The 16,561-nt window shown below is 52.9% G+C and overlaps 2 protein-coding genes across 2 annotated transcripts; one reads left to right on the top strand and one right to left on the bottom strand.

The window, feature by feature from the left end:
* Window positions 1-5: 5 nt before the first annotated feature.
* Window positions 6-13,132, top strand: ATP13A1 (ATPase 13A1; the record flags this gene model as incomplete). Its single annotated transcript, XM_031552111.1, has 26 exons — window positions 6-98; window positions 1,062-1,151; window positions 1,348-1,538; window positions 1,855-1,927; window positions 2,239-2,394; window positions 2,584-2,653; window positions 3,268-3,374; window positions 3,957-4,086; window positions 4,374-4,429; window positions 4,975-5,101; window positions 5,349-5,486; window positions 6,009-6,129; window positions 6,469-6,626; window positions 7,014-7,189; window positions 7,849-7,959; window positions 8,557-8,682; window positions 8,970-9,078; window positions 9,266-9,465; window positions 9,810-9,906; window positions 10,314-10,495; window positions 10,724-10,838; window positions 11,087-11,283; window positions 11,466-11,608; window positions 12,101-12,212; window positions 12,453-12,596; window positions 12,787-13,132. Coding segments are annotated over 26 exons (3,333 nt in total), but the record flags the coding sequence as incomplete, so codon positions are not given.
* Window positions 13,133-13,386: 254 nt separating this feature from the next.
* MVB12A (multivesicular body subunit 12A) lies at window positions 13,387-16,020 on the bottom strand. The gene is made up of 9 exons (XM_010724636.3): window positions 15,896-16,020; window positions 15,697-15,786; window positions 15,496-15,592; window positions 15,293-15,419; window positions 14,983-15,111; window positions 14,069-14,166; window positions 13,792-13,856; window positions 13,655-13,705; window positions 13,387-13,567 (listed from the first exon to the last, which is right to left on the bottom strand). Exons 1-9 carry the CDS (start codon window positions 15,980-15,982, stop codon window positions 13,505-13,507), a joined length of 807 nt encoding a protein of 268 aa, XP_010722938.1. The 5' UTR covers window positions 15,983-16,020; the 3' UTR covers window positions 13,387-13,504.
* Window positions 16,021-16,561: the final 541 nt, after the last annotated feature.

Below are 16,561 nucleotides of genomic sequence, written 5' to 3'. Positions count from 1 at the left end.
CGCTGTTGGCGTTGGCCGCTATCGGCGTCCTTCATCTGCTGACGGCGCTCTCGGGGCTGTGGTCGGTGCACGCGCATTGCGCGCTCACGTGCGTTCGGGTGAGTTGGGGGGGGCACGGCGGTGATGCCCGGAGCTGTGCGCGCTTCGAGCCTGGAGGGGCCCGAGGACGGGGGTGGGGCGGTGTGAGGGGGGGGGGGATCTTTGGGTCCTTCCAACCCAACCGTGCTGTGATTCTGCGGCTTGAGGGTCTTTAAGGACCCTTCCAACCCATTCCGTGGCTCCGTGATGTTTCAGGACCTTTCCAACCCATTCCATGGTTCCGTGATCTTTCAGGACCCTTGCTACCCATCCTGTGGCTCTGTGATCTTTAAGGACCTTTTCAACCCAACCCATTCCATGGCTCTGTGATGTTTCAGGACCTTCCCAAACCATTCCATGGTTCCATGATCTTTAAGGACCCTTCCATCCCATTTAGTGGTTCTATGATCTTTAAAGACCTTTCCAATCCAACCCGTTCCATTATTCTGCGATCTTTAAGGACCTTCCCAACCCATTCCATGGCTCTATGATCTTTAAGGACCTTTCTAACCCATTCCATGATCTTTAAGGACCCTTCCATTCCATTTAGTGGTTCTATGATCCTTAAAGACCTTTCCAATCCAACCCATTCCATGGCTGTGTGATCTTTCAGGACCCTTCCAACCCAACCCATTCCATAGTTCTGTGATCTTGAAGGACCTTTCCAAGCCAAGCTGTTCCACTCTTCTGTGTTCCATCAGTTGCTGAGGGACCACTGTTTGTCTGTTCTGCTGTAGCCCCATTTTACTGCCACGTGTGTCCTGACTGCAGACCAAGTACTGAGTGCAGCTCCTTTGTCGGCGGGTTCCATTTTGAGGTTGGATTCTCACAATCCTCACCTCAGCTCAGCAAAATAAGGCACCAAAGGACAAAGGTTGCTTTGTTCTGCGTGTCTTGGTGTGATCCAGCAGGGCTTCCTTTGGCTTCTCACCGAAATTGGGGCTCTGTGATCTGCTTTGTGACGTGCTCGTCTTGCGTTTCAGGAACCCAGCCCTAAGAAAGCCACACTGGCGAAAGTTGTGCCAACCCCCAATAACGGATCTGCAGAACTGGTGCCGCTCCACAGAGACCGGGTGAGTCAGAGATGCAGAGCTGCTGTTCTTTTGCTCCTGGCTTAACTGCCTTGGGAAGTGTCAGCTGTAGTCGGTCGCTATGGGGATGTCAAAGATCAAAGGCAGAATCCCACAGCAGTGAAGAAACACGAGGGGTTGGAGTTTCAGTTCTTTCCAGTACGTGTTCAGTAGTTGTTTTTTTTTCCTCTTTCTGCAGGATGAGGACGGGCAGGAGGCTCTCTCCTTTGAGTTTCAGAAAATCAAATATTCCTATGAGATAAATGGCAAGAAGCAGTTTCTTCCCGTCGCTTTCCCCGTGGAGCATCCGCTGTGTTATTACCAGAACGCCCGGGGCTATCAGGAGGACAAAGATATCCGAGCAGCTGAGAAGAAATATGGCACAAATAAGTAAGTTTTCCGTGCACAGATCTCTCTTTTTTTCAGAACGAGAGCATAGGAAATGATCCCAAAGCGTCAGTCGCCAAGCTGTGCTTTCAAATGTTTCCTCCTTGCCCTCGCTTGGCAGCTGTCAGGTTTATCTTATGGACAGAAAACAGGAGATGGAAAGTAATTAAGTGCTGGAAATAATGGAAAGAAAGAGGTGGGGGGTCTCTGGGTGTTGTGAGGCAGGGGCTGCGGGTGGCTCTGGGTCGGGCTTTTGTTGAGAGCACGGAACTTTTAGGTTAATGAGGGTTCAATTAGTATTAATTTTTTGTTTCCCCAGGGCTGAGATGGTGGTGCCGGAATTCTTGGAGCTTTTTAAAGAAAGAGCTACAGCGCCGTTCTTCGTCTTCCAGGTAAAGCAGACAGACAGAAGGAGCTGCAAATACTTTGTTCTGCCACAAAAGGAGAGAATTCCTCGCAGGTTTGGGTGGCAGAATCACTTTTCTTAAATCTGAAGCTGTTCTCACCCTGTGACGGTGATTTATTTCACTGCTGTGGGAGAGATCCCCTTTCTGCCTAACGAGTTCCCGCGATCTGCTGTGGTTTTTCTCAGCTTAATGCCACAAAATGCATACTCAGTTGGGTGAGAAAGATGCCTGGAAATGGAAAGCTTTTGCTTTCTGAGCGAGACGAGAGCAGTTTGTGTGCTGTGTTCTCCCTGCAGGTGTTCTGTGTGGGTCTGTGGTGCCTGGATGAGTACTGGTACTACAGCGTCTTCACCCTCTCCATGTTGGTGGCGTTCGAAGCTTCCCTGGTCCAGCAGCAAATGAGGAACATGTCGGAGATCCGAAAAATGGGCAACAAGCCCTACATGATCCAGGTAACCCCAATCAGAGGGGAAATAATCACGGGCACAGCGCCTGAGGAATTGCTCCTGGGCAGTGCTGGAGGTTTGGACGTGGCTGTTAACGGAATTGCTGTTCCTTTTTCACATCCTTGTCCTTTTCAGATGACACCGACGCAAGCAACACCTTTTTATCTTTATATTTTTTAATTATTTTTCCTACAGGTCTACCGAAATCGGAAGTGGAGACCCATTTCCAGCGACGAGATCATCCCAGGGGATATCGTCTCCATTGGTAATGCTTTCCTGTGATCCAAAGCTGTTTTATAACTGCGTTCTTCCTGACGCATGAAGTGACATCGAGTGAAATCACACGGTGTAAAAATACCCAAATACCACAAATCGATCCTGGTTGGGCACTTTTGAGGGCTTTGGTTCATCGGTGCCACAGCTGAGGGGTTCTAAGAGTTGATCTCTTCTTGTTGCCGTGAAGGAAGGTAGATCTCTAGATAAATCGTCTTCTTCCTTCACTTAGGATGGGGAAGATGAAGAGTTTCCTTCCTGCTGACAGTACCTCCCTGGGAAGGAAGGGGGGAGGAAGGGCAGGGCTCTGTCTCAGCTGTGCTTCCCTTTTAAAGGTTCTTTCCCCACGGAGCATTCCCTGTCTTTGAAGCATCAGTGGGAACAAAACAATTTGAATTGGGAACTTTTCCAGTCTCACCAGAGGCCAAATAACCTTCAGGGTTCTCAGCACCGCTGAGACATGGAGTCAAGAGATAGAGTTGGCAGCCCATGGGTGATTCAGACCTGTAGGAACCTTCTGTATCTCAGCTAAACGGAGGGAGAGCTGTTCCCTTCCACGCGTCGCTTCTGCCTCTCAGCTTCTGAGTTTTATTGTCTTAATGGCAGGCCGATCTCCTCATGAAAACCTCGTGCCATGTGATGTGCTGCTCCTACGTGGAAGGTGCATTGTGGACGAAGCGATGCTGACGGGAGAATCTGTGCCCCAGATGAAGGTCTGTGTGAAATAATTCTGTTTTGTCCTGGCTGGACAGTAGAAATACTGAAGGCGTTGCAGTCAGTTGCACGTGTCAGTCTCCTTGTGTGAATGCTGGCCTGAGCAGCCTGGCCTGCTTGTTATCATCTCCCTGTCAGCGATGGATGATCTCTGGTAAATGAGAGCTGGGTGCCTGCTTGGTCTGGCCGCGTCTCCAGTCTTGGAGGCAGAACTACAAAAGCATGGCGTTGTCCTCCCACGCATTCCCCTGTCTGAATTCATCTGGTTGGGTAGAGGTGGGAGGAATGAGTGTAAAGCACTTCAAAACCCTTCCTGGTGCACCGAGGGGGGGGGGGTAGAGATGATAAAGTAGCGATCTCAGAGCCTCCCTCACTGAACTCACTGTGCTAAGGGGGAACTGCATCTCCCACACTGGAATGTCTGGCTCTGAATCCAGAGCACGTGAATTCCTGGGTTCTCCTCGTGCTGCTTTTAGCTGGGGTGAAGCTGAAGGCACCTCACGTGGGATATGGAAAGAGGGGAGTCCTCCACGTATTCTTATCAATAGCAGTGAACCTGAGGGCTGAACATTGTCCTGCAGGAGCCCGTGGAGGACCTCAGCCCAGAGCACGTTTTGGACATGCAGACGGACGCCCGGCTGCACATCATATTTGGTGGAACGAAGGTGGTGCAGCACATCCCACCCCAAAAAGCCAGCACTGGACTGAAACGTACGTACCCAGGCAAATTCCCTCTGTGAGAGGGCATGAAATGCTTGCGGATTAATTTCATGGGGCTCAGTGCAACCTTTGGAGGCGGTTATTGAGTCGCTCTCCTCAACCTCAATATGCACCACGATAGTGAGACTGCTGTTAATTCCTCCTCAAGTTGACTTTATCCCCTTGCAAGTGAGAGGAGCACAAAGCTTGGAGCATAATTTCTCTATGATAAGCCCCCAAAAGACAGTAGGCAGAAGGCAGTAAGAAGCTCATGGCCTTCAATCCTGCTCCCATTCCAGCTGTTGACAACGGATGCGTGGCGTACGCTCTGAGGACCGGCTTCAACACGTCTCAGGTAAGATGTGTGCATCCCTGCTCACCTCTGTCAGCTCCCTCGTGGTGTTCATTCGGTGCTTTTAGGAGTGATAGAACAGTGGGGGATGGAAATGGGGGCATCACAGTGATGTGGGTGGGAGAGGAACAAAGGCAGCGTGCCAAAGGAGCGGGGTGGTGTGCGGTGCGGGAGAGTGGGAACCAGGTTTTAGGGTCCAGGCTTCGTATCTAAATTTAAGGTCCACATATTTTGTGATTATGGTCAGAAAAGGGTCATTGGAGCACGTTTGCAAGGGCTGTGGTTGCCAACATGAGATTTTCTTTTTTAGAAGTCGATAGAAAACGTAAGGATCCATAAAAGCAGTGGTGAACAGGGACTGAAGAATGGGTTTGGTGTTTTGACAGATCAGTGGGGTGGGGGACTGAAAGTTGCTGGTTATTTGGAGGGTTACAGAGCTGGGACCAAAACACCGGAGTATGATTTTAAAACTGGGTTTTGTACACGTTTTTAACAAAGCAGTGCATGCTGCAGAGCTGGCTTCTTGCACTGAAGGCTGTTCTTCTCAGGGGAAATTGCTACGTACAATCCTCTTTGGGGTGAAGAGAGTGACAGCCAATAACTTAGAGACCTTCATTTTCATCCTCTTCCTGCTGGTCTTCGCCGTCGCTGCTGCGTCGTACGTCTGGATTGAAGGTGAGCTTCTTCCTCACCTCTTCCAGCTCTCTGCACAGGAACCCAGCCCAGAGCTGTGGGAAGGACAGTTGTAATTTCTGAGAGTGTAGCTGGGTTGGGCTGGTCCGTTTTTCAGGGTAGGGCCCACATTGCATTTCTGGGCTGCATTTCTTGCCCTCCCGCAGCTCCTCCTAGGTAGGTGTGCTTCTCTGGGGCGCTGCTCTTAGTTGTGTGGGGCAGGAGGTACAGGATTTCTCTCACCCCACAGGCACCAAGGACCCCAGCAGGAATCGCTACAAGCTCTTCCTCGAGTGTACGTTAATACTGACGTCCGTTGTTCCACCTGAACTTCCCATCGAGCTCTCCCTGGCCGTCAACACCTCCCTCATCGCTTTGGCCAAACTCTGTGAGTACCGAACAGAAGGCAGAAACAAAATGCAGGCTGCTTCTGCCTCTGGAGGGTCCTTCCAAGCCCTCCCAACTCTGTGATTCTGCGATTGATTCGTACGTCTGGAACCGTGGGGGTGTTGGTGGGTGTGAAATTGCTGTCAGCTCCTCCGTTTCTGCACTGTGGTGGTATCTGACGCGATGTTTGGAGCTGGTGGGTGGGAAAGGGGCTTGCTTCAACCCCAAAAGGGAGAACCGAGGGTTTGTGCTTTCAAGGGGGTCCGAAAGAGCCAAACCAAAGTGCTGACATGAACGCCTGCGTGCTCAGCAGCTTCCTGTGTGTGGAGGAGGAAATTCACCATCTTCAGCGTGGGATGGCTTTGCTGCCAAATTGATTTTAAACACCACAGAAATTCAGAGCGGGGAGCTCATGACTCCGAGTGCCACGTTGATACCTTTTGCCTTGCCTTGAAAAGCCACTCAGCTCTCCCTGCTTTGCACCGGCTGACCTGTAACAGAATTTCCCTCTTCTCCCTCCAAGATGTGTACTGCACAGAGCCCTTCCGCATCCCCTTTGCGGGCAAAGTGGAGGTTTGCTGCTTTGACAAAACCGGCACGCTGACCAGCGACCACCTGGTGGTGAGAGGAGTGGCTGGGCTCAGGTGGGTGCCTGAATTTAATCATTCTGACTTCCTTGTTCGTTTCCATAGGGCTTGGAGCAAAGAGATCTCTCGGCCCTTTTATTGCATAGCTGTTTGAATGTGTTAATTCGGGCTCCTTTTTTGGAGTGCTCTGCTCAGATCTGTTCTGGAGAAGCGGCCGAAATGGTGGGCATTGGCCAACAGGGCTGGACTTCCCACACCTTGCCACGAGTAGCTCTGCTGTTTGCCATCACAGAATATGAATTCTAGGGGGGAAGAATGGGCTGGGAAAAATCCCCAGATCTGTTTCAGAGCATCGGAACGGGGCTGTTAACACAGCCTTCTTCTTTTGTGCCACAGGGATGGGAAGGAAGTGATGCCCGTCTCTGACATCCCTATAGAAACCCACCGAGCCATCGCTACGTGCCACTCGCTCGTGCAGTTGGATGACGGGACGTTGGTGGGGGATCCGTTGGAGAAGGCGATGCTGACGGCGGTGGACTGGACCCTGACCAAAGGTAAAACCTTTATGCGTTTGCTCAGGGAGGATGGATGGCTGTTTTTTTTGCCCGATCTGAGCGTAGAATTATCTGATCTGCAGCCATTTCCCACGCCTCACGCTGGCGTCTTGCAAATAGCGAATTCTGGGGCACGTTTGGGGCAGCAGAGATCCTCATGCTGCAGATTTAGGGGACAGTGAATAGCAAAAATCCGTTCTCAGGGCTGTGGGTATTCCCATCCGCCACGGCACACTCTGGTTGGTGCCTTTAGTTCTGATAGTTCTCCATGCAATGGGGGTGGCATTCACATTGCAGCGGTGGAATCGTGACCGGGACCTGAAGGGGAGGGATGTTGCTTCTGCTACTGAGAAACCTTTCAGGATTTCCTGATCTCTTTGTTTCCAGATGAGAAAGTTTTCCCCAGAAGTATTAAAACTCAGGGACTGAAAATTCACCAGCGCTTTCATTTTGCCAGTGCCCTGAAAAGAATGTCTGTCTTGGCGTCGTACGAGAAGATCGGCGCCGCTGATCTCTGTTACATTGCAGCTGTGAAAGGGGCCCCGGAGACGCTGCACAAAATGGTGAGCGCAGCTCTCCAGGACTCCGAGGGCCTTCTGTGGCACGTGGGCTCGTGCCTTCACACCTCGCTTTCAACCCACCGAGTCTGGAAACTGGATGTGGGACTGTGGGGTTTTTGTCTTGGAAGCTGGATATTCGGGACGTAGAGAGTTTGTCCTGGAACCTGGATGTGGGGATTTTGTCCTAGAACCCGGATTCGGGACGTGGAGATTTTTGTCCTGGAATCCAGAGACAAGACAGAAGGATCTTGTCTTAGAACCCTGATAGAGGGTGTGGGGATTTTACCCTAATAGCTGGATGTGGGACAGAGGGATTCTGTCCTGGAACCTGGGCTTGGGATGAGGGGATTTTGTCCTGGAACCCAGACATAGAATGTGGGAATTCTACCCTAGAACCCGGATTCAGGACATAGGGATTTTGTCTTGTAAAGAGCATACTTTGAACCCAAACCCCACTGGGGGGAAGGAGGAATTCCAGCCTAATCCCAGTGCAATGTGGGGGTTCTGCCCTCTGCTCATGCCTTCTGCTGGCACAAGTGGTTCCTCCACTTTTGCTCTTGTTTGAACAGGACCCCTCCCCTCACCATATGTAATGTGAAATACTGCAACATTCTACATCTTCAGGATGGCATTAATGTGACTTTTTTCCACACTTTCTCCAGTTATCTCAGTGCCCAAGCAACTACCACGCTGTGCACACTGAAATCTCACACGAGGGGGCACGAGTGCTGGCCCTGGGTTACAAGGAACTGGGGCACCTCACTCACCAGCAGGTATGCTTTCTTTTTCAGCCTTCAAAAAAAAAAAAGGAAAAGGAAAAAAAAAAAAAAGGAGCTTAAATCCTTCGGTCTCTTAAAGCAAAACAGAGACGGCGTGAGCTTGGTTGTGGAAGAGTGGGGGGGATCTTTGAGTTTGTGGATGCCCAAAGCTGTGATAACTGCATTGATTTTTATATTTTGGACCTTCTGAGAAGAGCACGGACTCGGTGAGGTGCTCCCAGTTTTATCTTCACTGAGCAAAACTTCTGCTTTCCTAGCTGTAAAGCAACAGCTCTTCCCTCGTGGAAGCTCAGCGCTGAACTTCTTACCTGCAATCCTCCTATTAGATGGGGATGAGTGTGCACAACACTTTTCAGGGCCATCTCTTTAGCTTTATCTCCTGTGTCTTCTGTGTCGAGCAGCTGAGGATGAGCTGAGGTTGCTCTGTGCTTCTCAGAGCACAAATTTTCTCCCAAATGATGCTTTCATTGCAAAGAAGCACCCACCAGCAGACAAAACAGCTGCGGCGAAGCGTCGGGCGGTGCTCCAGTTTTCACAGAATCAGTCACAGAATCACAGAATCAATGGGTTTTCCCCCATTTGCTGTGGCAGGTGCGAGAGATGAAGCGTGAAGCTCTGGAGTGTGACCTTCGCTTTGCTGGCTTCATTGTGGTTTCCTGCCCTCTCAAAACGGACTCCAGATCCGTCATCAGGGAGATCCAGAACGCGTCGCACCATGTAAGCATCGCAGGCAGCGGCATCCTGGCCTTGCTGGCAGCTCGGGATGTGGAATTTTGGTGCCTTTGGAGTGAAGGCAAAGGGTTCCCCGTGATGAAGGCAGGGAAGCAGCGTGGATGTGGTGTTATTTTTGCAATGGGATTTGCTGTGGCCTGGAGAAAAAGCCTTTCTTGAAGGTGCCTCACTGAGCTACACCTCATAGGGAATATCTCCAGCATCCCTGCTGGGCAGAACTCAGTTCTCAGTGCCCACAGAAGTGACGTTGGCCTCTTGTACTTTCCCCTCAGGTAGTGATGATAACAGGAGACAACCCTCTGACCGCCTGCCACGTGGCAAGGGAGCTGCACTTCCTCCAGAGGGAACACACACTCATTCTGCAGCCTCCTGCCAGCAAAGGTGACTGATTTCATGCAGCAATGGCTTCAGCAGCCAAATCCCTCCTGGAGCACTGCAGTCCCGTACTACAAGCATGGCTGCTTGATGCCAACAACAGAAAGGACTCGTTTGCTTTCCAGTGTCCCAGATAACCCTCCGTCCTCTGTCCCTCTCCACGTTAGGATACGATGAGAGCTTCTCTTTGCAGATTCCACCTGGCAGTGGCAGTCCATCGACGGTGCCATCGTGTTCCCCATTTTGCCCACCTCCCTGCGGGAGCTGACGCAGCGCTACGACCTGTGCGTGACAGGGGAAGGTCTCTCTCACCTGCAGGCTCTGGACAGACAGCAGCTGCTGCGGCTCATACCGCACATCCAAGTGTTTGCCAGAGTGGTGCCGAAGCAGAAGGTGAGAGATGTTGATAAAACCCAAATTTTGCTGGTTTGCCCGTGGGGATCATCTGGTGGGCGGCAGGAGCAGTGTTTAATGCTAAAGCTGTTATCAGCCAACAAGCAAAACCTCTCGCGCTATCCAAGCCAGCTGGCAGCAAGAAACAGAGCTCAGGATGTGTGCTGTCATTATCCTGAAGGCACTGGCTCATTTAGCTCCGCATTCCTAAAATTAATTAGGGTGAACCTTTTGGAGCGTGGCTTGGAAGGCACTGAGTTCCCACCACACAGCAACGCTCAGCCAAGGCGCATCGTCCAGCTCAGCTGCTCTGCCAATTCTCACCACGCAGTTCTTTTTGGCAGGAGTTTGTGATCACTACTTTGAAGAGCCTGGGCTACGTCACGCTGATGTGCGGGGATGGGACCAACGATGTCGGAGCTCTGAAACACGCGGATGTGGGTGAGTGCACTGCAGGACGCCCATGTGAGCGCCACTGAGTTTGGTGGCAGTTCCTAAACACAAAATCAATGTTAATTTCTCTTGTTTTGGGGCTGGAATTGATCTGACCAACATCGTTTAGGGGCAGAAAGCGAGATAAAGTAGGATCTCTCTGCTGGCGGAATACCCGCTGTGCACGTACAAGCAAGCAGTGGGATTTGGCTGCAAACACACCTCTATGGAACGGAGATTCTTCCTAAATCTCCCTTCTCCTTTTTCTCTTTTCAAAGCTTTTTTATTTCAACCAGCGTAAGAGGCCTGCAGTCACTCCATAACTGGCTGCACGCATAGATCTCCATCAGGATTCCCGTTTGTCAGCAAAGGGAGCGCAGCAATCCACCCCACAGATCACGTTTTGCTTATTTCAGGAGTGGCTCTGCTGGCCAATGCTCCTGAGAGACTGCCTGAGAGGAAGAAGAGGTCTCGGGATGGTCCCACTGAGCTCAGGCCCGCTGCAGTGCCGCTGGGGAGCGGGACGGTGAAGCCCACGTCGCGTGGTGCCAAGCACAGAGTCATGTCCCAGCGAGAGGAGCAGCTGGCCGTGCAGAGGGTCGGTAATGAGATGTCAAAAATCCCACTAATTGTCATCGTTCTTCATTCCTTCTTGGGTGTACTGCTGGTTCATCCGGACTGGGGATGGAGAAAAGCAGCTTCGTGCTTTAATGGAGAGATCCCAAAGCTGTGCTGTGAGCACAGGGACTGCTCTGGCTTGGAAGAAGGGAGAGGGGAGAGCAGCACTGTGAAGGTGTGCAACGTGCCTTTCTCTTCTGCCCTGCAGGAGCGGATCAGTCAGGTGCTGAAGGATTTGGAGGAGGACCGCGTACCGGTGGTGAAGCTGGGTGATGCCAGCATCGCAGCCCCCTTCACCTCCAAGCTCTCCTCCATCCAGTGCAGTAAGTACAGGCGGGAGCTGAGAGCATGGCGCGGATCTCCGCGTGTCCCCATTCCTCAGTAAGGGGAGGTGGGGCGGTGAGAAGCGCTCCCAAACTGACAGCTTTGCCTGTTTGCGTGGCCGTGGAGTCTTTCACAGGGGGGATGCTCTGTGCTGATCCTCCCCCTGTACTGCTTCAGAAGAGGGCTGAGGCACAAAGCCACCCAGAGCTCTTTGTTCCGCTTCCAACCGCTTCCTCTTCCTCCTCAGTCTGCCACGTGATCAAGCAAGGTCGCTGCACGCTCGTGACAACGCTCCAGATGTTCAAGATCCTCGCCCTGAACGCCCTGATCCTGGCCTACAGCCAGAGCGTCCTCTACTTAGAAGGGGTGAAGTTCAGCGACTTCCAGGCCACTCTGCAGGGGCTGCTGCTGGCTGGCTGCTTCCTTTTCATCTCCAGGTCAAAGGTACGGGGAAGGCAGTGTGTTGGGGCAGCACTCAGTCCATGTTTCTTGTATCAGGACTACTGCAAGAGTGCCCCTGTCCAAAATGAACCTTGTTTTAATTAACAAACAAACCCAGAGTGGTGGAAAACTGCACGGAGAGGTCTGAACCGCTGTAGCCAACCCCGCTTGCTTTTTGCTCCCAGCCTTTGAAGACTCTGTCCAAGGAGCGTCCGCTGCCGAACATCTTCAACCTCTACACGGTGCTGACGGTGCTGCTGCAGTTCCTGGTGCATTTCCTCAGCCTCGTTTACCTGTACCACGGTGCCCAGGTGCGCAGTGGTTCCAAGTAAGTGTCCCTTCCTCCAGCACAGGAGCAGCTCATCCTAGAGCCATTAAGGTTAGAAGAGGCCTCTTAAGATCATCAGCCATTGCCCCATGTCCCCGTGAGCCACGTCTCTGCCGTTCTCAAAGGAAGAGAGTGGAGAAAGCCAGCACGTGCTGCTCTTTCTCTGGAAAAAAAATAACAATAACACCAACGGAGGCACTGCTGGAAAGCCTTTTTTAAAAAAATATTTTTTTTCCACTTGATTTGTGATGGCCAAGAGCTCCCTACTTTAGCAGGAGGTTGGACAGATGACCTCCAGCAGTTCCTCCCAACCCTTCCAGTGCTGCCATTCCCATGAGCTGTGCTTGCAGCAGGGTGCTTTGAAAGCAGAGTGCTGTTGCCCGGCTGAATTTGTGCGTGATACCAATAAATTGGGGTTGGGGGGAGGGGAGTTTGGGGGGAAGCTTTGCTTGAGGTGATCCTGCTGATCTCTCCAGCTCTGCTCTTTTTTAGACGGGAAGAGTTTGTGGATCTGTACAAGGAGTTTGAGCCCAGCCTCGTGAACAGCACCGTGTACATCATGTCGATGGCGATGCAGATGGCCACGTTTGCTATCAACTACAAGGCAAGCCACGCTTCGCTCACATCCAGAGGAGCAATTGTGTCACTCAGACATACTCAAACAAAGCACTGCTCTTCTCTAATCACAACCTACGGGGTTGCTCAGTGCTCTGCAGAGGAAAACTCCCACTTTTGGTTCAAGTTGGATCAAGCTGTGTGCCCCATGCTCCTCCTTATCCCCTAATCTGAAATGTTCTGCGAGCACAGCAGCACCTGCTGACGGTTCCTCCCCGCTGCGTTTTAGGGCCATCCCTTCATGGAGAGCCTGCAGGAGAACAAACCGCTGCTGTGGAGCATCATCCTCTCAGGGCTGGCCATCGTGGGGCTGCTCACGGGTTCGTCGCCTGAATTCAACGAACAGTTTGGGCTGGTGGAAATCCCTACTGAGGTGAGCGTGTGGTGCTTCGCTGTGCTCCCCCTAAAGCCTGTCCTCACAGCATTAAGGCGCTCACAGCCAGCAGAAAGTAGAGCGTTCAGAGTAGCAGCAGCTGCAGAGGTTCACTGTTCAGCGCCTCTTTTAGGTTTTGTGCAATGGAGGAAGGGGAGGATTGATGCTCAGTGTTGCATTTGTTTCCCAGTTCAAGATCATTATCACGGAGGTGCTGCTGGCCGACTTCTTCCTTGCTTTGTTGGCGGACCGTATCCTTCAGTTCCTACTGGGGAGAGCAAAACTCAAAGTGCCTTCGTGAACACAGCGCCAGGGCCCTGCTGGGGGCACCCCAAAAATCATCCCTATGATTTGAGAGCAGCTCTTGAGCTCCGGGGAGAGTTTCCTCCCATCTCACGTGGAAATCACCTCTGTGAAATGACTTTTTGGTGTTCCCAGGACGCAGCGCCTGGTGGGAGTTTTGTACTGCCCCGCTCCAGGAGACGTTTACAGAATTTGGTAACTAAAAAGTCAAGCCTGAAGTATTTTGAAATGTGGCTGGGACTTCCTTTGTGATGTTTTTAATGGGGAGCATACATAGAAGGGAGGATTAGACTCAAAGGTGGTACCCAGAAACACTAAAATCCAGCAGGAGTTGATGTTCAGAGTAGAGCTGTAGTGTTATCAAAGCACAGGAGAAGAAACACCATCACAAACACACCCATAGAGCCCCACGCTTCAAATCACAGAAGCGACAGCACCAGGAACTCCTCTATCGCAGCCGCGCGTCCCGAAAACATTACGAAAATACTTTGGCAGGCGATGAGAGAAACGCCTTTATTGTCGTCCCTCAGCACTTCCTGTAATTGGATCTTAATTAGGGAGGGAGCGTGGGTCAGTGCTTCACGTCCTGGCGGCGCTGAGTGGCGTCAGCAAATGGAGGGAGGGAGGCGAGCGGCCGCCGTCCGCTCCACTACAAAGGTGTAGTTGTACTGGAAACAATCAGAGAAAAACAGTGGGATTGGGGAAGTTCAGAGCGTTGCCATCACTCGCCCCAAGAGATTGAGGTGTTTAATTACCTCTTTCTCAATGTCAGCGAGCGATTTGACAGTCAGGTCAGTGAGAATGGCCTGAAATGACATGGGTTTTAGTGGAGAGTGGTTGTGAGGTGAGATGGGGAAACAACAGAACGGCAGCAGCTGGAAGGAACACTCACATTGCTGTCGGATTTGGGGCTGCGCTCGAATTTGGGGTGTAGTGTGAAAGGGACTCCGTCCATTGCTGGAAAGAGAAGGGGCAGAGATTTTAATAGCAACAAAGGAGCCACTCTGAAATTGAACGCTGCGTTGAGCAGGTGAGGGCTTTCAGGAAGGGAGAAAGGCGGCTCACTAAGAGGAAACTCTACAGTCTTATCTGGGTTCCAGTGTTTAAAAGGAAAGGAACTCCTTCAGCAGGGTGCTTTGTGCAGCTTTATGGTACAGAGGAACGGGTACCTGAGAGGTTGTAGATGCTGGAGCCGTCGTCAACAGAGTTGTGCAGTGTGAAGGAAGCACGCCTGGAGGCAGAGCGAGCCACGGGCTTCTCTGGTGATCTATGGAATTAATATCATCAAATGACAGATCCACAGGGCTGAAGGGATCTCTGGAGCTCCTCTAATCTGACTTCCCCTAAAGCAGTTCCCTACAGCGCAGTGCCCAGGGTCACATCCAGGTGGGTCCAGATCTCTCTGTGGAAGGACATCCCACCTCTCTGGGTAGCTGTGCCAGGGCTCTGCCACTCACACAGCACAGAACTTCTCTTTCCTGCTCAGATGGAAATCCCAGAGCTCCACTTTGTGCCCCCTGTCACTGGGCACCACCAAACGCAGCCCAGCCCCATCCTCCTGGCCCCCCACCAGCAGCACTGACCAGCTCCCTCTCAGCCTTCTCCTCCCCAGCTGCACAGCCCCAGGGCTCTCAGCCTGTCCCCACCAGGAGGTGCTCCAGGCCCCCAGCATCTCTGCAGCCTCCTCTGGGCTCAGTTCCCCGTCAGCCCTGAACTGGGGAGCCCAGCACTGGGCCCAGTGCTCCAGATGGGGCCTCCCCAGTGCAGAGCAGAGGGAGCAGCACCTCCCTCACCCAGCTGGCCACGCTTTGGGCAGTGCATCCCAGGCTTCTGTTGGCCTTCTTGGCCACCAGGACCCCCCAGGTTCTCCCCCACAGAGCTCTTTCCCATCAGCTCAGTCCCAATTCAGACTGATGCTTGCAGCTGTTTTTCCCCAGGTGTTCTTCATTTGGACACTGCTCATTTAGTCAGTGTACAGCTGACCCTCATTAACGGGTAACGAACCACAAAGCCTTAGCACCATGCAGCAGCAGGTCCTGCTCCCAACTCCAGGTAGAAGTAGATGAAGTCAATGCATACATACTGCTGTTCAGAGTCAGCCAACGAGAGCTGCTTCAACCCCAGGCTGACTGTCCTGGGCTTGGGGACAGGAGGAGGGCTGCATTTGGGAAGGGCTCCTTTCTTACACCAGATGGCAAAGCTACCGATTTCCCTAGAGAACGAAAAGAAAATGGTTAAAAACAACAAAAATATGGAAATTGAACGTTTTGGAACAGGAAAAAGGGCGAGAACACAGGAAGAAGAGGGGAATAGGGCCAAATGGTGACAGGTAGCCCATTATTTGTGCATTTATTGTGTGGTTTGGGGGGGGGAGGGGGTGTTTCTTCCCTTACCCGATCTTCATGTACTGTGGCACAGCTCTGCTCTTCCCACTCAGTTTGATGTCAAACACAGCCGTCTCAGCAGCCCCACGGGGCTGCAACCTCACATAGATCCTCTTCTTACGGGACGCACCGGAACCTGGGGAGCAAAACAGGAGCCACAAATGAGGACGGAGCTCTGCCAAACCCCACAGCTCCTTCCCAAAGGCACTTACGAGGCTCTGGGAACTCGGGGATGCGGCTGTAGCCCGTGGGCTGCGGGCTTCGGTCGCTCAGCACCTGGACATCGGTCACCACAGAGCCAGCCGAGCCCTGCGGGGGCCTAGAGCTCAGGGCGCGCCCCAGGATCGGGCCCAGAGCTCAGGAGGGACCCCTGGATCCCCCCACCGCCCGATTTTGCCCCATTTTCACCGTACCGGAGCTGCGGTGCTCACACACAGGTACCCGCCCTTGTGCCCGAAGCCTTTGCCCAGGTTGGCCGCGCTGCCCTCAACGCTGGCGGTGATCTGTGGGGTGCGCACAGGGTGAGGGCCGGGCCGCACCGGAGCTTCCCATAGAATTGCAGCCTCACCCTCGTCTTGCAGCCTCCAGTCGGGCCGCGGCTTCCCATCCTACCACGCTCCAGCCCGCTGGAGCCGCCTCGGGTCCCGCCGCCCAGCCCACACCGCTCAGCGGAGCCGCTTCCTCCTCCGCCGCCATCATGGCCGCCTCCTCGCTGAGGTAAAAAGGGGCGGAGCACCACCGCGGCGCTCCTTGCTCTGCTATTGGCTGGCGCAGAGCGGAACGAAATGATTGGAGGCGGCGCTTAGAGCGACGCGCAGAGCGACCAATGAGAAGCGTTGAGTTGAACGCCCCCCCTCAACGCTCTCAAACGCGGAAGCGGAAAGCAGGCGGAGACGGCGCGCATGCGCAGTTCGCCCACTCGGGGCCGTTTATTGGGAGCGCCGCACCCGCAGCGCCCCATTCAGATCCATTCAGCCCAGTTCAGCTCCATTCAGCCCAGTTCAACCCTCCGGCGGTGCTTTCCGGCCCGGTGCTGCGATCAGCTTCCGCACCGGGGAGTTTTCCAGCTGGCGGAAGGTCCGTGAGGCTGCAGGAGATGGGCACAGAGAGCTGTGTCACCTCTACTGGGACACAGCATCAACCATGCAGGGACACGATGTCACCCCCCATAGGGACACAGCATCACCCACAAAGGGACACAGCATCACCCCCCATGGGGACAAAGTGTCGTCCCCCCCAAGGGACACAGTGTCACCCACACAGGGACACAGTATGCCC

Source organism: Meleagris gallopavo, chromosome 1 (genome assembly GCF_000146605.3).
Source record: "Meleagris gallopavo isolate NT-WF06-2002-E0010 breed Aviagen turkey brand Nicholas breeding stock chromosome 1, Turkey_5.1, whole genome shotgun sequence".
Classification (NCBI taxonomy): domain Eukaryota; kingdom Metazoa; phylum Chordata; class Aves; order Galliformes; family Phasianidae; genus Meleagris; species Meleagris gallopavo.
The sequence above is the reverse complement of the archived record's forward strand: the minus strand, read 5'-3'. Positions and strand labels throughout refer to the sequence as shown.